We start from the raw sequence: 27,519 nt of genomic DNA, 5'->3' as shown, positions 1-27,519 counted from the left end.
TAATTATTTACCTTAAAAAAGTAGGCATCTAATAATTCATTTGTTATATGTACTAATTACTAATTCATTAATCTTAAAATATTCTTGCTTTAAAGTAAATTCATTTTATTTTATACTTGAACAAATAAATAAATCCCTGAACATTTATAGAAATTAATTCAATCAATAATAGACGGTAATTGTAAGGGCGCGTTTATACGACATGGAATGTTACCGCGCGGCGAAAGTACGGAGTCACGCCACTGCGAACCCGGACCATTTCCAGTTGAACGTAAAGTTGAAATTAATTTTGAGTAACTAACTGCGCGGTGGCCGCGCGGCCGCCACGCGATCGAGGAGCGGCCGCCGCGCAGTTAGTTACTCAAAATTAATTTCAACTTTATGTCCTAGTTAATAAAACATAAATTTGCTATAACTGAACAGTTAGTACGCGGCCACCGCGCGCATCGTCTAACTGCAGCCTGGGTAATTGATAGAAATTTCAGTGATATCTTTACGTTTTCAGTTAACGTTTATAAAAATACTAGCTTACCGCCCGCGGCTTCGCCCGCTTTCTCTAAAACGATACTATCCTATCTCTCAAGTTGGATCGAACTGCACATGGTGTGCGAATTTTATTATAATCGATTTAGCGGTTTAGGAGTCCATTGAGGACAAACATTGTGACACGAGAATTATATATATTAAGAATAGGTATGACTTACATTCATAGAATATTTTCTAGCTTCTTGGTTTATGTAGGTCGGTTAGGTTACGTTGGTTTTAATACTTTTGTAGATATTTAAAAGAGCACACATCCTGCCTCTGTCAAGCCGAGTGTGTACATAAGTGATGTAGTCGGTGACATTTACAACGGTTGACCTTTATAAATAAAAGGCTGAAACGGCTGAAAAATTAGTTTTATTTTGTGTGCACGTTCGTCTATTTACTGGATTGAACCGCAGGTTAATTGTAAATGTACCTATGTACTGAATGATTGTTGTTTAATATATTAATACTTTTCTAATCGTCTGTTACGTTGTGTTATGCGAAAATACTTAGGTATTCTTTAAATATATCAGTGATTATGTGTTTGTAAACAAAATTATGACCTCAAATTTTTCTACAACAGCCTTTGCCAACTTAGTTAGTTCTTTATATTAATTCAATGTATATTATTATGTACTACATAGCTTATGTAGGGCAAAAGTTGTAATATGGTACAGGTCACAGGTGTTTTATATATTGTGATATTTTTGTAATATTTTCGAGTGGCAATTTTGAAGACCCCGTAATGTACCCTGTATTAGCTTAATAAACCTTTGCACTTAGCATAACGCCGCAACTTCCAGTTACAGTTTGAGAACACCTGGTGTATTCAATTAATACTGCTAGTCTTGTCTTTTCCTAACTTGATTTTCCATATTGTTTATTCTTATGAAATGAAGTATGGAAAAATTAATTAACATCAGTATTCATTATGTATAAAGTGGATGTGAAAAATAAAAACACCAAAAACATCGATAAAAATTTTATTGATGAAAGGCGCCCGGAGGTCACCCTCGATTATTAAGCGTACAATTCTCCCGACGTCCCTTTTTACAGTATTTGCTAAACGATAATATTACATGTTTAAATATTAACATCAGGTTACATACACATATTCTGAGGGGGACAAGGCGGGATAAAGGATGTGGCGCGCGGGGGAGACCGAGCTTGCCAGCTCATTTGGAAAATACGCGCCCGATCACAAATACTTACAATTCTCTATCTAATACATTAATAAGTCACTAATATTAAAATTTTTACAATGAAAATAGAATTTACTCTAAAAATAATTACTGCAGAGCTAGAGCCGGTCGTGAGTCGACTCAGCACGACCGGCGCCAGCGCGCTATCTATCACATTCAGATTTCAGAGATTCATAAAGGTACAATGAATACGTGCAACGATAGTCACAGGCGCACTTCCCTCGAACAGGAAACGAACATTTATCTATTTATTTAATTGATATAAGCATGTAGATGGGTAAGGCTTACACGAAGAGATCTTTTAGAGAAGAGCATATCGAAGCCTCGCAGCCACCTGCTCCTTCCTCTTCATCAGGCTTGGTGATGATCCAGCGCTCGTTCTCGTTTCCTTTGCTCGTGCTCGGGGCATCGCGTAACTTTGTGCGAGTCTCTGCGTCAGTTTTGGTTTTAGTTTCTTTTATTATAATAGAAGATGTAGACGGTGCAGGACTAGCGCTGCTCCTTCTGAGAAACACTTCTATAGCACTTCCCAAAGCACTCGCATCGACGACAGATCCAGAAGGTTTATCCCAAACAACTGCTGCAACATCTCCAGGAGCCGGTTTCGCATCCGGTGCAAACGTAACCTTCAATTTCTTTGCTTCGTTTTCCTTTTTCTTTGTAGCTAGAGTCTGATGGCGACGGGTGAACCATGTAGTGCCGGAATCAGAGAGTTTCTCGCGTAAAGTGGACGCATCAAAACTGCTGGATCTCATGTCAGAGAGCTGTCTGGAGCGTTCCGGTTTTCCGCAGCGATCAATTTCAGTAGCCGACGATGTGAGGGCATTGAGCATGTGTTTTAAATCTGTGTCAGTGCAAATGACTCCGGCACCGCTACGTGGTGGGATAGGGGGAGGTGGGGGCATTTCAGAAGCGCGACGACGAGCGGGTATCGGGGGCAAATTTGAAGGTGAGCCCACGAAATCGGAATGTCGGCGACCACGGTTGGTGTACCGCACGGAACCGCTCATTGGTGACTTTTCATCGAGCGGTTGCACTTCGCACACTTTCTCATTCGATGTATTCCAGAGACGCATACGCACTTTGCGCGCTTGTACTATATCATCCATTATGTCGAGCTGCAAATTGTGAGTGCTTCCTAAGGAGTCAACAGCTGGTGGGCCTGCGATAATAGCAAAAATAACGTTAAAATAACGTTTTTCATATAAGGCTATTTTAAACATGTAATAACTCACATTTCTTAGCAAACGAACCGCGACGGCTTAGGGCTGGAAAAGCCGCAATGGATTCCCTGCGTCCCCGACCGAATAACGCCTGGGGCACTCGAGAGATTGTGACTACGGAATGTCTGGAAAAATAATTTTTGTAAGTAAAATGTAAGACAGATTTTTATTAAATAATTTGAAACCTCTTGAGGTTTCTTTTATGACCCTTAACGAAATTAGATAGGTAAAGATTTCTTAGAGAAAAAAAACAAAATTAATTGTTAAGATTTTTTATTAGAATTGAAAACTAATTGTACGATTAGGGACGTGGATATACCTTCGTCCTCCAGGTTGGGTCGGCGGGGCCTGACTCAGTGTGGCTAGAAAAGCGGCTTCACGAGCTTCTTTAGCAGCTCCTTCACCTCGCTCTGATAGTCGACGTACCTGATAATATGTAGTATTGTTTATGAAGTAAAAATAAATACATATATTAATCAAAAAAATAAACCACTCCGAAAGTTTCAGGATTTATGTCTACCGTACTCAATCCCTTTTCCTTACTTAAACATTGCGCCAGATGTTAATAACAGTAAACTATGTTAGATTTATTTTTGACTTGAAACAAGGACTGGTATCCACGTAGTTTAAGTTGCATTTAACAGTGTATTCCTTAAAATGCAATGTAAAAAAATACAATGTACTTATCATATCATGGGGCTATTGTCTAAACTCTGTATGTAAAAAAATGTATGTACCTGAAAATTAGATCTGTATAATCCTTGTGTTTTTGTTTTTGAGTCAAATAAACTTTATTTTATTTATTTAATTATTATAATTATTTTATATACCTACCTGGCTAGCAGTCGGGCCACTCGTACAAGCAGGAGTGGGCAGAGAATGCTTGCGCGTGTCTCGCCAGGGAGAGAGGTGGTACGGGTCGGGGGGAGACTCCTGGTCCTCCGACAGCATGCGAGCCACCGCGGGGCATCTGAGGGGAGACTCTGACTCCTCGATCCCACTCTCCTCCACTACGATTAATGGCTCGCCGCCACCGGCTATGGCCATGGAACCACGCCGCATCTTTGCTGTTAAGGAAACTGAACGTTATAGGTAAATCTTGCTATTCATGTGCTTTCCCTTTACAGTTTTAGGTTTTAAGATAATATTATAGCCACATGTAAGTACTTTTAAAACTACTACTAAATTATAATTATAGCAGGCGCTAACTATTCAACATGCAACAATCAGGACCTGGTAAAACAAGTGATTTTGAAAGGCATGATTGCAACAGCTAAATCAGTAAAACCATACAAATAGTCACTATTGTTTAGAACAATAGTTATTCTATTTTAAAATTAAATAACACGAACAACAGTTACGGGTGCAATTGTAACGTGAAATCAATAAGTGAGCAATCACGGTCTCAATAGTTGGCCGTTGGGGCGTTTGTTTCGCCTTTTTGCTCCGTAACGTGTGATTGAATTGCGTATACTTTATTTGCTTTTTCAGTTTGTTATTACAGTTGCTTTTATTACAGTTCTCAGCGAAGAAAGTGACCTTAGTGCAAGGTTCAAGAGAATTGAAAAATGCCGAGCGCAATTTAAACGTTCATCGTGACCCAATTATTACAATTGAGATCGGCGCGAAAGATCATAAATCTTGGATTTTATAAAATGGAGCAAAGTTTTTACGTCAGTCATATCAAAAAGTCAGAAATTTGATAGCAGCATATTGCGTGACATATTTTAATAAGCTGAAAAATAGCATGCTATATAATTCGTAACTATAGAGTAGCACATAGTTAATTATGGCTGTAGTATTAAGTAGCTTAAAAACTACATAATAATATGTATTTATACCTGATATATTTATACTTGATTTAAAGTAAACTTAATCTATCACTTTAATCACTAAACTCTTCGAATGAAACTAATGGATGAACATTTAACAAACGAAGACATTTTAGTGTATTGGAATAGCACTCTTCAAAATTGAAACTTACAATTTTAAAGAAATACATAACATAAATCGTGACGAAATTTTAAGTAAGTTTTATTTTCTCGAAAATAATTATCATGTTGATTATTTTAATAATTCTTGAAATCACAACGTTCGTCAACGCTAATTTATTCAAAGAAGCTTTACTAGACTTTACTCTGAGACGTAGTTTAAACGTTTTGGTTTTATTCGGTCAATTTACATAAGAAGCTTATTAAAGTAAACTGTCTTGAGATGAGACAGAATTAATAAGTCTTCTGCTTGTTCAACATACTTTATGATTAATTTACCTATAATATACTAGCTTACCGCCTGCGGCTTCGCCCGCTTTAAACGATTTGAGATTTAAACTATCCTGTCTCTCAAGTTGGATCAAACTGCACAATATGGTGTGCGAATTTTATAATAATCGGTTAAGTGGTTTAGGAGTCCATTGTGGACAAACATTGTGACACGAGATTTATATAATTATAATTATATAAGATAAGATTAAGATTAAGATAGTTCATAGACTGACATATTATCTTATGTAGAAAAGTCCTTTTAGTTGAGTTACAGATTGACTTCAAAACGAGAATGAATTTTAGTACTTTATGATGAGATTTCACTTTTGAACAAACATAGACACTATTTACCCATTGCGCAGAATATTTAATGGTAGCTCCACAGGGTAGCTCCCATAGAGAAGAATTCTCGGACATTTAGTTTCTCGGAAATTTAAAATGGATTGTTTTAGCTATTTACCTAGGTACAATAACTAAGGGAACAGTAAAGGTTTCATAGAATTATTTAAATTAGTTAAAATACATCAGCAGTGGAATCGATTTGAAATATAGAGACGAATCTCTCGTTTTTGACCAGAATGGCTCTAGGATTGAATAAATAGCCCTATTTTCTATATAGGTATAAGTTGATTAAATCAGTCTTATAAGCCCCAAGCGGAGCATAATTATCAATTGTTGATTTATGAACTAGCTAATTTTGCAATCTTAATATCTATATATAAATCTCGTGTCACAATGTTTGTCCTCAATGGAATCCTAAACCACTTAACCGATTATAATAAAATTCGCACACCATGTGCAGTTTGATCCAACTTGAGAGATAGGATAGGTTTTATCCCGGAAATCCCACGGGAAAGGGAACTATGCGGGGTTTTCTCTGAAAACGCGGGCGAAGCCGCGGGCGGAAAGCTAGTAGTACCTATATAATCATGAAACAGTTAAAAATAACTATTCATCATCGAGCGTTCAAAATTTTTAGCTTATTATAGTTATACGTAAGAAGTTTTTTTAAAATCGTTAGTAAAAATACAATTCATATGAGAAATATAAGAGAAATACGTTCTTCGCTTGTTTCTTACTAACTCAAGGAGAAAGAAAATCAACTGCAATTACTATAACGCTGTGGCAGTTGTAAGTACAAATTGAATTTAATTTTCTGACTTACTCAGCTGCGTTTGCCATTTGGGAATTACTTTTTGATTTAAACTATTGCGCTCCATTTATATAGCTTTTCAAAATTTGTTTTCTTTAAAACACTCGTAATTTATCTTTAAAATTCGTTTATAGTTAATAATCAAATAATTATAACTAATAAGACATTTGAAACCAAATAAACATAAATTAAATAACATCGAAAGTTCAACGAATTTCCATAATCTCCCTAAATGAATGAATAAAATGCTCACAAAACTGCCTAAAAATTCAGTAAAAGTATTACAAATTACAGTCCTCGTGAATTTCATTTTGCAATATTAACCCACAAGCATCATCCATTCCCGTTATCTACAGTGAAGTAGACATTGTAACAATACGATTCGTTTCCATATCAACAGGTCGTCTTTGACCCAGTTTTCCGACCTCGACCCGCGAGAATCAGCTAGAAAATAGCTGGAACGTGGCCTGTCTGTACCCTTTCACAGATACTTAGGCTTAGATCTACTCCTTACTATGTATAATGCAAGAGGGAAGCTGAGGTTGACTATAAATATATAGAAACTTTTCAGTGTTGGTAAAAGGTGGGATGGAATATTGAATTATGTAGCAATATATCTTTCAATTTTCAGCTCACGTTTTACTTATCTAACAATTACCTAATAGCGAACCTTCTAATATGTTAAAATACATAAGTATGAGTAAAATTTTGAAATAAAACTTATACGTCTAACCCAACTTTGGGCAACATAAAATATGTTTAATGACTCGTATAGGCGATATATCAAAGCTTTTGTAACTAACAGTCCGAGCATGACCATTTTACCACATTAAATTATTCGTTTAAAAGTAACTTATGTTCTTCTTCGTAATATGATTTATCACACGGTCAAATTTCATGAAATTCCCTTCAACCGTTACTACGTTCCTATGTTTATAGGTTGTTCATGTTACTGTAAAATAAAAAATTAAACTTTATTGTACGACGTATTTTTTAGTATTTAATTCGAATGAATATTGAAGCCTGAAAGTTTTTACTTTATTTTGAAACTATATACTCGTAGCATGAAAACATGAAGTTCTAGTTTGAAGTATACCTAGTCAAACAGCATGCAATGTAATGTACTCAATTTTATGCAAACATAGAAAATTGCAAATTTCAAAGCGTAAGTTTTGTTTTGTCCTTTTACATTCTCACTTTGAATTTCCCCTTTTGGTCTGAGCTTTTGGTAGTAAAACAGCGCTTTTGTACAAAGTACCCATTATCTTTCTATTCCATTACCTTATAGCCTTTCCTTTTTAAGATGTAAAAACCAGGTACTTAGGTAACTATGAAATTTGTTTCAGAATCTTTATGCTTGAATTAAAAGTAGTCTTGATTAATTATTATTAACAACATTGTCAAAAAACATCAATACTTAAACAAAACCAAGTGTAATTTTTCCTTTAAATAATTTCTCAAATACGATATTCAATTTGTAGCAGCAAATTATTATTTATGCTATAATATGAAGTAGAGCCAATAGTGAACGCTTTCAAAAGCTTTCAATATATTTATTATGTTCTCGTATATTGAAAAGTTTCATCATAAGCAAACTTAAATAAAAGTTCATGAATTCGTTCAATATATTGTTATTTGTTAAATAAACAAGTTGAACAAGCTGACTCTATAGTTAATTATTTCGATTTAATATTAACTAAGAGAAATACAAAGTATTTATTGGCAAAATTAAAAAGTTTAATTTATAAAACAATCGACAGCTTCCAAAAGTGAGCCATCAAATTGAAAGGTTTCTTCATCATGAAATAATAAATATCGTACATTTAATATTCTGTATTTTTAGGGTGATCAGATATGCCAGAAAGATTCACGTTTAATATTATGTAGTATATAGTTGCGATTGAACCAAGAAATCAAAGTAAATCATATTAAAAGAGATAATACACGCACAATAGAGCGGAACGGTCATAACGCTAATGGATCGAATAATATTAAGATCCCTTTGTACCCGCTCTCGACCGAATCAAACGGCGTTATGGTCCATGAAAGCCTATAGGAAATAGATTATTATGATCATACACGAGAACCTACTCAAAGATACGACGAGAGGAATCGTAAAATTGAAACGAACCTTGCATTCCTCTAACAGAATATAAAATAATATGAAGCCTCGGGGTTATAACGCGCGTTTGCGGGAACATAAATTGTGTCTTATAACTCATATTAGCATATTTTGCCTTCCGTTGCCGGAGTGACGATGTGGGTTACTGTTTCTGTGATATTAACACGCGGAGGCGAAAGAGTTTACGCCCGTGTTTATGAATTACTACGTGATGATGAACTTCGCCATATTACATATTTAGTAGGACAATGAAGAAAACGGTTGAACTTATTTTGTCTAGGTATACTTAAAAGAATTTGGCTGTTCAACTGAATTTCCCTGTTTTTGAACCATTAATGAGCGATAGCCTTATATTATGATGAAGATATTTAATAAAATAGATTTCTTGGCAGTCCATTGGAGTTCTGTGTAACCTGAATGTAATTATTATTTCTGTTCAATTAATGAACAGACAATGATTAATGTTTACACTGAGTTATAAAGCCAAATATATTAAGTTACGCACAGAATCTTGGAATTTTCCAGAAAATTTGAAAAAGCTAATATTTTATCCCAATTATGTCGTAAACGACAACAACGTAATGTCCTCTTTAACACAGATAAAGCCAGGTTAATTATCAGTCACCTAACGAACCGTGGAGCGCAAACAAATCAAAAGCTTAATTAATTACCTCGTGCAAAAATTCCCATCAAAACATCCTTGTAACACATCGTTAGCAGCTTTGGAAATCCTCTCGCGTTGAGATAAAATGTAATTATTGGAATAAACATTAAACCCACGTTTTTGAGAGAAACTGGATAGGTATTTCTGCTGCGCAACTTACACAATTTATCAGCACATTCCGATAAAATTCGATTAATTTGTACAAAGAATGTTCATAACGTCGGGGAAAAGTATTTTGTTCTATAAATAACAGCATTTTTACGACATTCATTAGTTTTATCTAAAGCTACTTTATTGGGTTTCGCTTTTAGTCAAAAATGCATAGAAATACGAACATATACGTGCGGCCGAACCGGGATTAAATGGAGAGGGTTATTTGTACGTTTTCCGACAGAGTTAATAAAGCTTTGTTAAAAATTTTGCACCTAACAGCAGTCTAAAGACAAATATTTATGCTAAGTAATATGAAGGATAAAATATAATGTATTAGATATGTGTTATAAATATTTTTTGATCTGCTTTTGTGTATGTATTGTTATATTATACATAGGTATGTACTTTAAACGCAGACAGAAAGTAATTTAACCTTTTCATCTCGAGGTCTATTTCTAGTCTTACACAAATAAACATCTAAGGCTAAGGTGATCTTGTGGTGATCTTAAAAAGGCTTTTTCTTTTTCACTTCTACTAATAGTAGTTCCTACATAGAAAGTTCCTTTCATGTTATGATATTACTCCTAATTAATACTACCGTGACAACATTAAAACAATACTTAAATACCAAGAAGCTAAATACCATAAATAGCAGTGATGGAAAATCAAATACAGAAATCCAAGAATAAATCGAACCGAAGATAAATCCTAAGATTTACCGTTATACAAGATAAGCAGTGAATTGAATAAAAGGTTTTAAAGATATTGATAGAATTATCTAGAAGGAATTACTTAGCGTTTTCACTCGGCTTCTAAAGGGGCAATAATAGCTTACTCAGCGACTAGCCGTCCCCTTAAATTAAGATCACGCTTTAGGGAGCACTCAAAAACATGGCCATTCATTTATAGGTAGATTGTCTTTCATTATTTTTAAAGGTCTGTTGTAAGGTCTATTTAACAGTAAAAATGTTGATGGAATTCCTTTTTTTACTGAATATATTACTTAAGCATATAGTTTTATTTATTTATTCGTTGAGAATATTATAATAAAACTTAACCTAAGAATACATTTAAACGATTTCTTATTAACTACATACCTTTATGGAAAGTTTAATTGTGTATTTGTACTAATTTTATGAATTAAAAATTATCTCTACCTGATACTAAATAGATTTGCAATATTAATACTGAAAATATACTATTAATATAATTATGTCATGTTTAAAATACCATCAACGCAAATTAATATAAAATTTTATTGAAATTAATCTGAAATGAATTTAAATGTTTTAATAAAATTCGATATTTCAATTAACGTAAAGCTCGTTTCGTATCTTAATTAATAATGTTTTTAGTAACATTTATTATGTGATAGTAAAATGAAACAAGAATTATTAATTACTAGCTGCTCCGCGCGGTTTTACCCCTGTGGCTCCACTCCTGGTTGTCGTAGCGTGATGATATATAGCCTATAACCTTCCTCGATAAATGAGCTATCTAACACCGAAAGAATTTTTCAAATCGGATCAGTAGTTCCTGAGATTAGCGCGTTCAAACAAACTCTTCAGCTTTATAATATTAGTATAGATTGATCTTGTTTCAGAGTAGGTACACTCACATCAAGGAATAGTCAAAGCAATGAAAATAATAAAATATCATTGACAGAATAATAAGCTTGAGATAAAAAGAGTAATATATAATTGAGATATAGAGAGAATACTTATAAGCCGATGGCAACCCAAGTTGGAAACAATACAGTCCAATAACTTGATAAGGTAAGTAGGCTTTGTATTGAAGCCCTCGAGTATAAAATGATATAATCACATTTTCAATTTGAAATGTTATGTTTTTTTGACACATTTTTATATAAAGCGACGATCCCTGAATTTTTGTACAAGTAAATAAGTAAACATCTACAGTCAATTTGGCGCACGTGATTATTTTAAGTTATGAATGTGTTCTGTAAATAAACATGAACAAGTAGTCAACTCTAGTTTATTTAAGTTTATATTTCGTCCCCTATAGTTTTTTTCTTATGATATAAAAAGGATAATTTAATGAATCTTTATGTCTTAGTAATAACAAGATAAATATTTTACAACTATCTATTAAATATATACTAATATTATAAAGCTGAAGAGTGTGTTTGTTTGTTTGAACGCGCAAATCTCGAGAACTACTGGTCCGATTTGAAAAATTCTTTCGTTGTTAGATAGCCAATTTATCGAGGAAGGCTATATATCGTCACGCTAAGACCAACAGGAGCGGAGCAATTCGGGAGAAACCGCGGGGAACAGCTAGTAGTAAATATTTTAATAATGCTAAGTAATAGCATTCACTTTTAATTTTTCCAGACAGATTCGCTTTGTATTAATTATATAACTACGATGTTTCGAGAACCAAAATTAACAAACTACATTAATCAGTGATGCAATACTAAAATTTGTTCAAAAGTAATAAATAAATTAACATCAGAATGATATTCCCGCGGGCAACAAACTTTATTCCGTTACGAATTTTTGGTTATAAATCATTTTACTGAGTGAATGTTATTATCGGCAAATGTAATGGGTTTCCAGACCGTCGTTTAGTGATAGAGCAACCATTATATTAATGGTTAGTGTCCTGTTGACACTACCTAGCTTAAATATATTAATAATATCAGAACGATGTATGATTTTAAGTTATTTTAGGATGTTATTTTTTTCAGTGTTAATGAACCAAACATTGACATTTAAGTTAAGTTACATACGGTTTTAAAAACAGAAATGTCCTGGGAAATATTAAAGACATAAAAAATCTTTTTCTAGTCTCCATATTAGTCAGTTAAAATGTTAAGGTACAATGTACTTGCGCAAAAGTGTATAAGTTCCATTGAATCCTGCTTAACAAAGCAATCCTTTCCAGAAGGCACGGAACACATAAACATAAAACACTCGAAGTTTTTTCCGATATTCGCTGAATTAACGTTTAAAACAAACTTCGAAGTAACAAAAGTGAAACGTAATAAAACATAAAGTAACGGGAGGCCATTGTAGCGCTGGGCCTTAAATATCACTTCACCTAAGGGTCCGGGGGTTGTTTAATTACCCCATTAGGAAGTTTCGTCTCTTCTGTCTGCTGCCCGTTTATGAGCGAATGATATTGCAATAGAAGTTTTACATCTATTTTATTGTGTTGTTAAAGTTGAAGGTGAAAAGGAGATTCCTTGATTCCGTGTGAATGTTTTTTTAAGTTGAAATCCTACTGTAATTCGGAATACAAAACAGAATAGTTTATCAAGAGATGCACGTTGTGTTATAAATTATTGAATGCACTAATATAAACTCGGAATTTCCTTTTATTGTGGGACACACCAGTTCTACCGAAATTGGATGCTGCTCCAAAAAATAGGTCACAAGAGTATTTTAGGTGAAGGTACAATATAATGGGACTATCATAGTGACTGCGATCGCTTTAATTTCCAAAATAGTACTATGTAAAAATTCTATCCAAAATCTAATTAAGTGTATCCAACCATTACAATAAATATGAAATTCTGTCCAACACGAGAAAGTTAAACAATAAGCATAAAATAGCATCAAAGTATTGTCTCTGATTTTACGCGAGTATTACATATATGTTTCAAAATAAAGGGACAGAAACTATGAAAATATTTCATGTTTGAAATTCAGCTTTATTGTTCAAGTTAAACAGATTTCATTGTCGTTATTTGAATTACAATACCCTAAGCCAATATTAATTAACATAATGAGCATTGTTCGCCGGATTAATAGGAATTGGCCAGACATTGAAGTGAATGTGGTTCAATTAATGGTAACGTAATTTAATATATTTGACCATGACCGTAGCGGATAATTTCATATCACTACATAGTATAAAACAAAGTCGCTTTCTCTGTCCCTTTGTATGCTTAAATCTTTAAAATTACGCAACGGATTTTGATGCGGTATTTTTTTAATAGATAGAGTGATTCAAGAGGAAGGTTTTAGTATATAATTTATTAGGTTTTAGAGAAAGCCGCGGGCGTAGCCGCGGGCTGTAAGGTAGTAATAAATAATTATTTAACATATTAATAATTTGTAGTGTTATTTTCATTCAGTCAGTTATATTTTTATTTGAAAATACACACACCCGAGCAAAGTGGACATAATTTTAAAAATATATTTTTTTTTTGTATCGAGGTCTAGAGTCTAATGACAATAAAATACATATAGGATCCTGAAATAGGAGCATACTGTTTCCAATCAAAAGATTTCAAACTCGAAAAATCGTCGAACATACATGACAAATATTTCTACACAACTTTACATTGTACATTTGGATTTTTTTAAACCATAAATCCAAATATTTAAACCACGAACAGTGAAACCTTTTTCTATTTTCTACTTCAAAACTGTGAACAAGGCTTCGTTGGAGTTTAACTAATAAAAATATACGTAGGTAAAAGATAAAACTTTTATTCAAGGTTTTTTTTTCAAAAGTGCACTGTTTTCACTGGCTTTTTAGAGAGCTCGCGAGACAAGAGAACTTTTTCATGCGGTTAATAAAAAGTGGATTATTTTTTGTTTTTCCCTCCTTTGATTAATTATTGTCGATTTGAAAGGTTTCTTCCGCTTCATGAAAAAGCTTGTTTATTCATATTGTATTTATCTATAGATATTAGAAAGTGGTTAGGAATTCAGTATTTATAGTTTATACTCTCCTCTCCGTAGGCGCTAACTTACTTAATTACGAAAGAGTTATGAAAATTACTTTGTTTTATTTGTATTGCTTTTAATTTCTGCTTATATTATCTTCTCTTAATCTGCTGTATTATTATTATATTATATCTATGTATGTTCATTAGAACTAATACAAACAAAGATACAATTTTTGCGCGTCCGCGTTAAAATGTAGAAGCCCTTTTGGCTAACATTGAGAGACACCTTACAAAAAAAAAATTCAAATAAAAATATCAGACATGATACGATATTTTCAAACAAATTATGAATCAAGCAATAGAGATAATGAAAGTGATTTTAATATTCGCGACGGGAGTTGTATATCAACTTGTTTAACATACCGAGGGATTCTATAAAGCGTGTTAATAGAACAATAAAAATGTAAACGAAGGAGATAGAATTTGTAAGCTTTGATGATGTTGTTTTACAAATTTTTATTTAAAATATACTAAAAATAAGGTTCGTTTTTCTTTTTTAAATACTAACAGCCTTTGTTTTGTTAATTTGTGAAGCTGTATATTGTTTGGATTTTTGGTTTCAGGCAAAATTTAAACTAAAGCAGAAGGTCTTAATAATTTTTGTTCTTGGTAAAAGCGTTTGTTTGTTTAACAATTACAATACTTCTTTTAAAGTATTACCACAGTTTACTAAATAGTTACTTGATATTGTATGAATATATTTATTTGCTACTAGCTTTCCGCCTGCGGCTTGCCCGCGTTTTCAAAGAAAAACCCGCTTAGTTCCCGTTCCCGTGGGATTTCCTGGATAAAACCTAGCCTATGTTGCTCAGTAAAAATGCAGCTTTCTAATGATGAAAGAATTTTTGAAATCGGTTCAGTAGTTTATGCGTGAAAACCATACATACATACATACATAATTATAAACCTTTCCTCTTTATAATATTAGAATAGATGATTTAGTTTCAGAACGTCATCAATAAGGGAACACGTAAATAATCTGTATCTGAAATACTGTTTACATCAATCGTTCAGAAACGTTGCTCAATTGCCAGCAAATATATTATTTCCTATTTAATTACGGATTTAACGTGGCGGTGAAATTCAGCACTAATAATATGAATTGAAATACGGAATATTTAGTATTAATTCGCGTGTATTTGGATGATAAGGTAAACAGTTGCTTCCGAATGCAAGGCGTATTTGTAATTGTTGGATTACAATTCAGTGATAAATGCAAATAGCGTTTATTAGTCCTAATTAGTACCTATTTGTATTGTAATGTTTAGTATAAATCAGTCTTATAACATAATTTATGCCATAGTCATTATAATATCTAGCGAGCGTATACGTAGCGAGTTTTTGTAAAACTTATAAGTACTTACTAAGTTATTTTGGAACTCCATACTTTCACTAAATGTTCATTCGATAAAGAGCCTTAAAAAGAGTTTATAATAAAACTAGCATCGGCTCGGCGTAGCACGAAGGCTGGAGCCGTGAAACTTACTGTTTTAGTGTTTTCAAAATAATGTCATTTACACATAGGGTTGATGTACCACTAGTTGACCATTTAAGCGGTTTTATCTTTAGCTATATATAAAAAACGGCTTATTTGTTTTACGTTCAATGTTATTTTTGGGACACAGATAATTGAATAGTCACTGCAACTATTGTTCTTAGTATCAATTTGATAGCCTTTAAAGGTTTTATGAAAACTACTCTGAAAGTTACTTCTGCTAAAAGTACCAATACCTGACCACTGATCACCAATATCTGACCATCATTGCTCTAAAAGTTGACCATTTTCAAAATGGACAAAATGTACTTCTTCGAACATTAGTTTTGCTTAATAAATAAAAAAAGTCAGTATTTATATTGAAGTTTATTTTATTAAATGTTATAAATCATTCTTACAATACTGTTATTAATCCTTCATGACTATACCTACGTACCATACAATCTTTTATTTTTTCTCTTTTTCCTTCGACACCCAGTAGTCTTGCCATTTCTTGGAAGTTGTAGCAAAGGGCAAGCGTTCAGTCTTCTTTTTTAACGGAGAATCAGAAGGCCATATTAAATGTTTGCCAAAAGCTGGGCTTATTTGCTGTTGCATTTTAGTTATTAAATCTACTAATTTGGGCGAAGGAGGTTCAAGGAAATGACTGACTGAAGTTGATGTTGATTCGAGATGCATTGTTGGTGTTGGAATAGGACTTAGACGGCTTATATGGTTTGTTAAATTAGGTATAAGCACAAAAAAAAGCAAGTCTTTCTTAGCAAAATATAAAGAACCAAGAGCTGACCATACTGGTCAACAATAGGCGAAAAATTGTTTTTGTTGCTCCAAAAGATAACCAGGCCGCTAAAAATCATGAAAAACTGTTCATGCCAAAAATGAAGCCGAAAGTCTATAACAGAATGGTTCAACATTATGCCTATAACAAGACATATAAAGAGTAATCGATTGCATTCAAGATAAATTAATATTTCCCAATCAACTCCCGATAAAAAACTCTTAGTAAAAAATGTGATTACTTACGGGGCACCTACTTAATTACATCTTCGTGTTGAAAAAATGTCCATATTTCTGACCAATAGCAGCAAGGTTTGTTTTTATTTTATAGATGATGTTGCTTTATAGAAAAAACAATAAACTATCATCTGGGGCTGCCGTATTTTCTTAATTATAGTCTATCACCACATGTTGCAGGGTACCTACTATAACGTTCTTATTAAAAAATTCTCAACATTACTGTAAGCTAAATATGGCTCTGTCTTATAAATCAGTATTTATCTCTATTTTGTATGCGTGTTTTTAAACGTTAAACACCTAAACCTTTTTTTTTTTTTTTTATGCTATTGGACAGCAAACGAGCAGACGCGTCGCCTGGTGTTAAGCGATACACGCCGCCCATAAGCATCCACTCCACTGGGAAGTGGATGTGTTGCTGTCCACAAAGGGATTTGGAAGAAGTTAGGTAGAAGGGGCGAGGATGGGAGGGAATGAGGATGGGGTAGGAGAGGATGGGTAGGGGATGGGAAGGGATGTGGGCCTCCGGACCCCTCACTCACCGTACGGAACGCGACAGTAAACTGTCACTATGGCGCCGATATTCTGTGAGGGTGTGGTACCTTCCCCGGTGCGAGCGTGGCCAAATTCGTGCCGAAGCATGCTCGACTCCCACTCCAAAACCTAAACCTAACCTAAACCTCCCAAGAAAAATTGATGAAAAGTGGAGATTGAATAATAAAATGAAAATGGAGAATAAATACCTGTTGTAATGAAGTTAATCAATATTTTTTGTTTAATAGTATAAAAGCTATCCGAAGCTTTTAAAATTAAAGGAAGACCATTAAAAAGTATTGAATTACGGCAACTTGAATATTAAATGTAATAGCTTCAGCGTAAAGAAGTAATCGATCGAGAACATTCCATAGCACGATTTAATTAACGGTTTTGATGTACATTGCTGCGAATGTAGGGCAATGATATTTACTCTATACTCACAATAGAGTAATGTACGCTGAAATTATTGTAATCCCAGTTTCATAGTTAACATGTGTTAGAATATCCAAACTATACTGTTCCCATTGCGTTGTTTATTTTTGTATGCTTCAGATCAAAGCCCATGATGGAGGAGTAAAGTACTTTATGGGAATGTGTGAAGTAATAATAGTTTAACAATATAGATTTCATAACACTACACTAGATATTTAAATAGAAAATATCGAATAAATAACAGTTATTTAATTGAAAAATGACTAATCTACTGCTTCTTTACCGCATTTTACATTTCATGGAAATATTAATCTTTTGAATAGCTAAAAAAGTAAGAAGTAAACGCTTTACCTCTGTAAAGTCATAAGAGTGTTAGAACTTAGTACCTAGCAAGTCTGAGGAGGTTAATTAGGTCTCTTTCTTTGGGCACAGGCGGCAAAAAAACTTTCTTTGTCTATTAAAATTAATATTATTTATTTTACATCTCACTGATCTATATTGTCGCGAAAGATAATAAATTTATCAATAGATACTACGCAAAAAACATAAGTTTAAAGTACTGAAACTCTAAAAATATCACATCAAAGTCAGTCCATTATCGCGAGCGAAAAGATTTAAATACAAAAGAGATCAAATGACCAAAGGCTGTTTTTCATTAACAAATGTTAACACGAAAAGCCGATGCTTAAGAATTTATGGATCGTTGACAAGGGACGTACACTCAGGATATTTATAAACCTTAGTTTTAACAGCCCAAATCCTGTAACGAGCTAAGAGCATTGCGACTTACCTAACCAATTACTTTATTTTACGACCTGTTTAATACTTCTAATGTGTACTCTAAAATTGTAACATGTTGAAATGAAAACGTCTCGTATCTTCTTTTACACATGTATTACTCTTTTTTGGGTTTCATGGTTAGGTTAATTTATAAACAATGTACATGGTATTAGTAGTAGTAGATATTGAGTGTATGTTCTTTTATTACACAGAAGATGATAAATAATAATTAATGCATGGAATTACTCAAGAATGTTTAATAATTAAGAAGTCTACAACATAAATTATTCGTCACATGGATAACATTTCGAACATGTGATATAAAAAGTTTTTGAAAATTATTTACATTACATACAGAAATGTAAGATTGTCTAAACAAATAAAACCTGTTAATGAATGTTTATATAAATGTCGTATTGGAGTTGATAATTATTTTATTCGGAGTTGTGTTTACTATTTCAAAGCAACTTCGCGAACTGTCGAGATAGCGAAATGTTTACATTAAATTCTGATTGGCACAGACTTCAATCAGTCTACATAATAATAAATACTATTAACATCTTTCTACTGTCCCAGTTTTATGAAAAAATATAAACTTCCTGTAATTTTAATTAATAATATTACTAGACAAAACACCACCATTCACCTCATCATCATCATAATCATCAGGCCATGTTTATTTCAATAGCAAATAGGTCCCCTTTAAATATATATTTCTGAAATTATTATTTTTTTTATTTTTCTGACTATGTTAATCTAAAACCTATATATCATATTTACTTGTAGGAACTTCAAAATGTGTCTTTAAAATGAAAAGGGTACGAAGAGAATTCAAAGTCAAGTTAATTGGTGTTCTAATATTTTTAGATTTATATGTTTGTAAGCTTTCAATTCGAGTACCGTTAGTCTGATCTTGATAAATTTTGACGGAAAGTTAATTACGGCGGATTAATTTTTATCTTCAAAAGATGAACTTAAATGAATTTAAATCTATGTTTTTTAGATGATTATTCAACAATGTGTTTTCTGTTAACAATATTCAAACATTTTTATATCGCTCTTTAGATATTTTGAACGAAAATATTATTTTGGCTAAAAAGGTTTAATACCTGCAAGTGTTTTCAATGTTTACAGTGTTTGATGTTCCTGAAAGGTTAGCTCTAGCTGTCGAGCTGAACTGATGTGTAAAACACAAGCTGAAAACTGTAAATTATCCGATATTAACCGCTGTAAAGATCATTTTCACTAATAATAAGTAACATAGTTATTTTTGTTATTATTGTATTGTCGCCAATCCTTAATAAGTGTATACAAAGCTTGAATTAAATCTGTCCGTTTAATGTGGATCGAAAGTGAGTCTAAAGGAGTCGATTACATACAAACTTACATACAAATATACAGGTTTAAAGTGTGTTAAAAAGTAATGTCTACAAACGCGAGAAAATATACTCGTATGAAAATATTCATCGGCTTTTATAAAAGCAATTTGATAGCATTACGATGACGCCTTTACAAAGAGAAATTGCATTTCAGTTTCAGAGTTCAGAAATATCTTCGAATAAACGAATACGCAAATAGCGATGACAGCTGTGACAAATAAGGGCATCTCATTATATCTTGGAATCATGTTGTTATTGTTGTATATTTAAGAATCTCTATGTTTATAGCAATTTTGTACCTATATAAAAGAGGGCCTTAGTTATAACTGTGAAGTACTTTGAACTGGTATATAAGATTTGTTGGAAATGTCCAAATTATGAAAACAAATAGTATTTTAACTGATTTTCCTATAAAATGTAGATCAAAATATTATCTATACTAATATTATAAAACTGAAAAGTTTGTTTGTTTGTCTGTTTGAACGCGCTGATCTCAGGAACTACTGGTCCGATTTGAAAAATTCTTTCGAAGTTAGATAGTCCATTCATCGAGAAAGGCTATATTTATAATCACGCTAAGACCAATAGGAGTGGAGCCATGCAGGTGAAACCGCGGAGCGCAGGTAGTAAGATATGCTATGGTAAAAATACGCGGACTTTTGAAAGCGTCCAAATTCTGATAGTATCCTAGATAATAGATACACGTTACACATAAATGATGATAAAATTACTATTAGGAAATAGGTAGGAAATATAATAATTAAACAATTAACGCGTACCCAATAAAAACGTCTGAAAACTGCATGGGAGTATTCTCAAAATTCTATCGTAAGGTTATAATAATAATTGTACGTATTTTTGTAGGTATGTATCTTTCAAATAAGAAATGCCTCTATCTTTAATAGTTATACCTAATAGATATAATTTATTCCTTACTTTGTTTTGGTTATTATACCGACGCGAACGGTAGAGTAAATAAGTCCTTTTTAGATAGACAACATTTTCTGAAAGCGCTTTATTTTATCGATTAACGGTAAATACCGATATTATTTATAAGAATTGAAGAATATTATTTATTTAGAATATTTATTATTTATTTATTCATTAGGTCTCAGGATCATTTATGTACTTAACAATTTGTTGTAAGCAAATTGATTGGTAAGCATATTATACAAGTATGTCCTATTTCCTACTAATATTATAAATGGGAAAGTTTGTGAGGATGCGTGTGTGTTTGTTACTCTTTCACGCAAATTCTACAGACACGATTACAATGAAATTTAGTACACATATAGAGGGTAACTTGGATTAACATATAGGATAGGTTTTATCCCGGAAATCCCACGGGAACGCGAACTATGCGGGTTTTTCTTTGAATACGCGGGCGAAGCCGCGGGCGGAAAGCTAGTAGTTCATATATTTGTATTGATAAAGTTGTATTAATAATGATACTTTTTCCTTTATTTAAGTTATAATTCATTTTAAACGAATAATTTGCATTTTAACCAAACCACGTTTAATATCGTTCATACGACATATTTTTTACTCCATATTTATGTTATTTCTGTTGAGTAATTATTTCATCGTTGTTATTTATACCCATCTGAGTGGAATCCATTACAATATTTTTGGTATAATTTATTCCGTTTGAACACAGAGCCGAGAATTCATCGATTTCAAATGTGTTAATGTATAAAAGCTGAATTTTAGATATTATAAGTCACCGAAAAAGTTATATTTTTATTTTGCGCAGTATAAACAATATATTATTTCGGTTTAAGGGCAGTGGTACTAAAATACATACGAAGTTTAAAAAGAAATGAATAAGCCGAAGATAAAAAACAAAGATCATTCGAAGAATAATTCCTTAACTAAACATAATTGAAACGCTCTGTGGAATTTTTATCTACGCATTTTTGAATCTCTCAGTTTTTCAAAGACGAAGCAATGTTGTCAGAGGCTTAATTTAAATCCGAATGAGATCTTTCTGAATATTTGACTGAGTGTAGAAAGACCCTCTGAGTGAGATTTTATGTAAAACGATTCTCTAAGTGCAAATGAAAGGTTTTTTTCGAGAGTTCGGCGTTTCATCAACTTTTGACAGGTCTGATTTGAAACCCCTTTTGATTTTAGTCACGGATCGCTCCAGAGATGTATAAAATTTAAAGCTTGGGAAATATTTTCGACGGAGATTGTTAAAAAGAAAGATGTATAAAAAATGTTGTGTGGTTTTATAAAACCACGGTAAAAGTGAAACTTTTTTCACACTATAGACATTTAACTAAAAGTTATCGTATTTGTACGATAATTATCGTATGTATCGTGCGTCACGCGACATGCGCTACACAGACCAAAAAGTTTGAGACGATGTAATAAAAGTTTCACTTTAATATTTTTAATTGTAGTTTTGCCGTCAATGTTGATGATGTAAAATATCCCGATCTTGAATGTCTTCGCTTTGGTTTATATAATTTAAATGAATGCACGGCAGCAATTGCTGGTCTTGGTCTTGCTGGCAAATTTTAAAATAACTAATATGTTTGTTGTCATTGTTAATGATTTTTTTTAATACAGTTCCTTAAATATAAAATATACTTTGCTAAATATAACCCCAATGAAAATAAATTTATCATAATCATAACTTTTGCAAACGACACAATTAAAACAGTCAGATAACAATTAGTATAATATGACACTGTCCTTTATATTTATAAACACTTTTAAACAATCTTATAAATGAAATAATACAACAAGACAACATCAAATACTATAAGTCTACAGAGTAAAACAAGAAGGAAAGCATACATTTTTTCTAGTCAATTCAGTTTCTAGTTTTGTCAGATAAAAATAATAAAGTTTGAATCTTCAATCTTCAAGTAATAATCTTTTTAATCTTTGCATTGATGGAAACTAAAGATTTTTCACTATTTATGTTCTATTCTTGTGTAAAGAAGTACAATGAACTTATAAAATCCTAATTAGCTTTAAAGCTCTATAAAACTTTTAATGCTTTATACAATCTGTTTTTGAATTTGTTTGAGCAATGAGCAACAAGTGCTTCTAGAGAAAGGTAAATAAAAAGAGTAATAATAACATACTTCAATATAAAAGGTCCACAAAATAACAAATTCGCTCGCTCTATCCTCGCATTCAACAAGTGTTACAGAGAAATACGAATGCAAATGCAAAAGGCCGATGTATTTTTCATTTCCATTGAAATTTAATGTTTTTCTCTTTAAAAGAGATAGTTAAACAGAAAATATTTTGCGTACTGTGAAAAATAATCATTAGAAAAGGGAAGAAATTCTTCTAAATATGTTCACGAAATATCGGCAGCGGTCATAATTCATAACTAAAAACATCGAAAACAATCTACGACATATATGTAGAGGCTGGGAAAAGCGCATGCAAGAGCCGCGATGGATAACGATTGCTCGCTAGCATTTCAGTCAAGTGTGCAACGCATTATCCACCTGAAGGTTTGAAGGTCAAAGGGGCGCGGGGGTGGGGTGCGGGTCATGCGTGTGTGAGCGTGTCGCGTACCGGCGGGTGCGTGTGTGTGTGCGCGGCGCGGCGTGCACTCAGGGCGACGGTCGAAACACCACTGCGCGGGACGCCAGCCTCTCCCGGCCGAATCCCTCACCACACTCAGCTCGCTGAAAGGATGAATCGACTTATTCTATTCTGAACACTGACTACTGAAACGTCGCTACGAAACAAGCTTTCCCGTAGCGGTATTGGAACGGCAATGTATTCGTAGCAAAATGGTAACTACGGACAGCCCCAATCAAGGTTTAATAAAACTTTTGATGCATCTTCATAGTCCATAGGTCTGGAATGGATACATTGTTTTTGGTTCCCAATGATTGCTTTGTAATTTTTATTACATTGCGTTTATTAATTTTCAAAGTAGTATAAATTGGTGTGGTTATTGAAATTTTGCATGTATTATAGTGGTCGTTTAAGCTTTAGTCCACCTTGTGATATTGAATAGCGGTAGACATAAAAAGGGTTTTAAAAAGGTGTTTATTTTAGATGAAGATGTAACATTAATGTAAATAAGTAACTTATGTTTTTTAAATAGATGGGTTCGATACATTTAAGCTCTACTTAAACTCGACTTGATGTCCTAATTGTATGATGCAAAAATATATATTATATAGTTTGATTAACCTTAAATGACTTACCTAATACCGAGTACTGAAAATAGCCGGATAAACTTTTATTTTAAGACCAATATAGAGCTGAGAACCGCCAACTTGTGGATTTAAGTTCGTACTTTGTCAAAGGAGTTGCAAAACCGGTGGGTGGTAACATTAAATTCAAATTTACCTTGCTACCTGTGTTAATTCAGTTTAAGAATGTTAAAAAAATGTTTTTTAGTTTATAATCTATTATATAAAAATGAATCCCAAAATGTGTTGGTAAGCGCATAACTTGAGAACGGCTGAACCGATTTCGTTAATTCTTTTTTTATATTTCAAGGTATATAACCTTGAAGTACCTACGAGGATGGTTCTTATGTAGAGAAAACGTAAATATGTACCACGGGCGAAGCCGGGGCGGACTGCTAGTTTTACATAAAGATGTGGCTTATCACTACATTATATAAAACAAAGTCGCTTTCTCTGTCCCTATGTCCCTTTGTATCTTTAAAACTAAGCAACGGATTTTGATGTGGTTTTTTTTTATAGATAGAGTGATTCAAGAGGAAGGTTTTAGTATATAATTTATTACGTTTTAGACAAAGCGGGCGAAGCCGCGGGCGGTAAGCTAGTTTATAGTAAACGTATAATAAATATAAAGTTGAGAATTGTTTAAATGAGGCTTTAACATTGGCCACAGGTATTCGTAGCACGTCCGCCATTTTATCACCTTTTTTGCATTTAAATATTTGAATGTAACACTTTTAACACTTTTTCAATAAAATTTTACTATAGATATAGATTTTGCTTAGAAGATGGCAATAGAAAAGATATTATGATATATTTATCATAATATTTATTATATTATGATAAATTACTAGCTGTGCCACGTGGGATCACCCGCGGTCAGATCACGGGAAAAGCAAGTACATATTTCAATAGCTTATATTACTTTTGTACGTAAGCTACATCACTACTGAGTATCATCAAATTCTGTTCAGTAATTTTCGCATACATTCAGATTCATACAATAAAAGACGTGTACTAAAGATACCTTCAAACTTATCATGTAGGTTTTTATATAAAGCTATAGTTAGCTAAGTAAATATCATAATAACGAAGTTAAGTATTTAGTAATACTATGTATACTCTGTCCATTATATTATTTGCTTTTTGACAGCTTCACGCCTATGTAGGATTGTATTGTTTATAGTCCAAGATCCCAGAGCGATAAGACATAACTTATTTTCTAAAAGATGAAACTTTAAGTTCTCAGTAGTGTCTCATGTACTTTGTATACCGGCGTGTTTGTGAAGTTTGCCCAGTGACACCTGGGAAGGTACCAGGTGAGAAAGGTGACTAAAAATAAGAGTTACTTTACTTAAATTTAGATGGCTGATTTTTAGATATATTTTATAGAATATCATTCTCAAATGGTATCGCAAGTATCAGACACTTTTCATGGACCAAAACTTTTGTCAGACGCTTTAAAGCTCCACCAAAAATAAATAAACTTTACTTATTTTTTAATGTCTGATTTTTTAATATGTTATCAACATAACTATTACAAAATTATATTTAATCAGTCAGACAAATTGGAATGACCAAAAATCCACTAAACACAAAAAATATTCAGCCGTGAGTACGAACGCGAGAGCACTATGCGCATGCGTGTCAGAGCGAAGAATGCAAATATTCCAAAAAGTACTTACTGCTTTCGATAAAATATTTCTGCATCTCTTTTCAAATAAAATGAATTTCAACATTAAGGTAATAATTAATAATTATTAAAATTAAAATGCCAAAAAATGCCAACCCGCACTTGGCCAGCGTGGTGGATTATGGCCTGTACCCTCATAGGAGGCCTGTGTCCCAGCAGTGGGAACGTATATGGGCTGATGATGATGATGATGATGATGAAAATTAAAATAATTTATTGCATATATTCGGTAAATTAATTTTTAGCATAGAACCTCCACCTTTTTGTTTTAGGATGAAAAAGAAAATAGTGTGACAGGCTTAGTGCTTGACAAAGTGGTAAAGTGACGTATCGATAAAAATACAATAATTATAATATCTATCTTTTTCTTCCCTAATATTTACGCAATTATGCACATAAATTTAAACAAAATTTTTTAAGGTTTCCATTTTTTTAGATTTTTGTGCTCTTCTAGATTGCGTAAAAAATAGATGCGATCTTTAAACAGACTGGGTTCCTAATAGGCTAATAGTGACTATTTGTAGCTATCATTTTGGGAGAAAATATGTCAACATAATTTAAAACTCATGCTGCCATATCTATAGAAATTTAAAAATAGTCTCTTTTTAACTTGTAGTCAGATACGATATGTACAAATATATTTATAGAAAGGGCTACAAACTGAAACAATCGATATTTATTTAATGTGAATTGACATCACTTTAAACTTTTTTCTATACTACTTCTTTGTTATTCAAAATCTGTGGATGTGTCACCCGCTACTATTGATCCCCCTCAATACCCCTAATGCCCTTACGCACTAGCGGTTAACCGCGGGAGCGGCTAACCGCGCTTTCCCATTTTAATATGCAACCGCTTTATGATTAGTGCGTACAATCATAAGCGGTTGCATATTAAAATGGGAAAGCGGCTAACGCGGTTAACCGCTAGTGCGTAAGGGCACTTAAGATACTCGTAAACACGCTTGCTTGTGCGCGTGAGCCATTTCGGACGTTTTGTATGAAGTTTCCTTACTGTATGTATCTGTATATTGTGTTACTATGGACGTCTCACTCGCTCTGAAACGCATGCATAATGCTCTCGCGTTCGTACTCACGGCCGAATAATTTTTGTGTTTAGTGGATTTTTGGTCATTCCAATTTGTCTGACTGATTAAATATAATTTTGTAGTAGTTATGTTGATAACATATTAAAAAATCAGACATTAAAAAATAAGTAAAGTTTATTTATTTTTGGTGGAGCTTTAAAGCGTCTGACAAAAGTTTTGGTCCATGAAAAGTGTCTGATACTTGCGATACCATTTGAGAATGATATTCTATAAAATATATCTAAAAATCAGCCATCTAAATTTAAGTAAAGTAACTCTTATTTTTAGTCACCTTTCTCACCTGGTACCTTCCCAGGTGTCACTGGGCAAACTTCACAAACACGCAGGTATACAAAGTACATGAGACACTACTGAGAACTTAAAGTTTCATCTTTTAGAAAATAAGTTATGTCTTATCGCTCTGGGATCTTACTCTATTAGGTTAAAATGTCATACAAATAATTATTCTACTTCATGGACAGGCCCCGCCCACTTAGTGATGTCTTCACAGAATTATTCAATGATGGGTCGATAGATTATAATAATCGATAGAAATACTCTGTAAACTATATCCGACACAGAAAAACTCTTCTATTATGTTATGTAATTTATACAAAAAGTCAACCAAATTGTAAGATAGAAACCAAAAAATAATAAAATATTAGTTTAGTTTAGTATTAACATAAAATGCATAGATATGTGGTCTTATTATTAAAATTACTATAACAGTCATGCAGCTAAACATATTCAATAAAATAATCATATAAAATCTTTACGTAGTATGTTTACGTTGTAATTATTATTTACGTACCTGATGCGATTTATGATAATATTTTGAATTTATAATCGGAATGGTATCACAATCGATAATTTTTACCTTTATCTGACATCACTTCTGGTATCACCCGTCGAGCTGTCA

General features: G+C 32.8%; 1 protein-coding gene across 1 annotated transcript; it reads right to left on the bottom strand.

Annotated features, from left to right (window-relative positions):
- Positions 1-1,497: 1,497 nt before the first annotated feature.
- LOC123693380 lies at positions 1,498-23,242 on the bottom strand. The gene is made up of 5 exons (XM_045638453.1): positions 23,192-23,242; positions 3,788-4,020; positions 3,273-3,379; positions 2,966-3,078; positions 1,498-2,892 (listed from the first exon to the last, which is right to left on the bottom strand). The coding sequence occupies exons 2-5, from the start codon at positions 4,013-4,015 to the stop codon at positions 2,015-2,017; spliced, it is 1,326 nt and encodes a 441-aa protein (XP_045494409.1). The 5' UTR covers positions 4,016-4,020; positions 23,192-23,242; the 3' UTR covers positions 1,498-2,014.
- Between the last annotated feature and the right edge of the window lie 4,277 nt (positions 23,243-27,519).

The sequence above is a fragment of the Colias croceus genome, chromosome 7 (genome assembly GCF_905220415.1).
Source record: "Colias croceus chromosome 7, ilColCroc2.1".
NCBI classification, from domain to species: Eukaryota; Metazoa; Arthropoda; class Insecta; order Lepidoptera; family Pieridae; genus Colias; species Colias croceus.
Note: the sequence above shows the minus strand (reverse complement) of the source record. Positions and strands in the feature narration are given on the sequence as shown.

Coding starts and splice junctions, on each gene's coding strand:
- LOC123693380 (XM_045638453.1), bottom strand. CDS start 4,015: ATGCGGCGTGGTTCCATGGCCATAGCCGGTGGCGGCGAGCCATTAATC. Junction 3,380..3,787: donor GTGGCCCGACTGCTAGCCAG/GTAGGTATATAA, acceptor ACATATTATCAG/GTACGTCGACTATCAGAGCG. Junction 2,893..2,965: donor CGGTTCGTTTGCTAAGAAAT/GTGAGTTATTAC, acceptor CTATTATCGCAG/GCCCACCAGCTGTTGACTCC.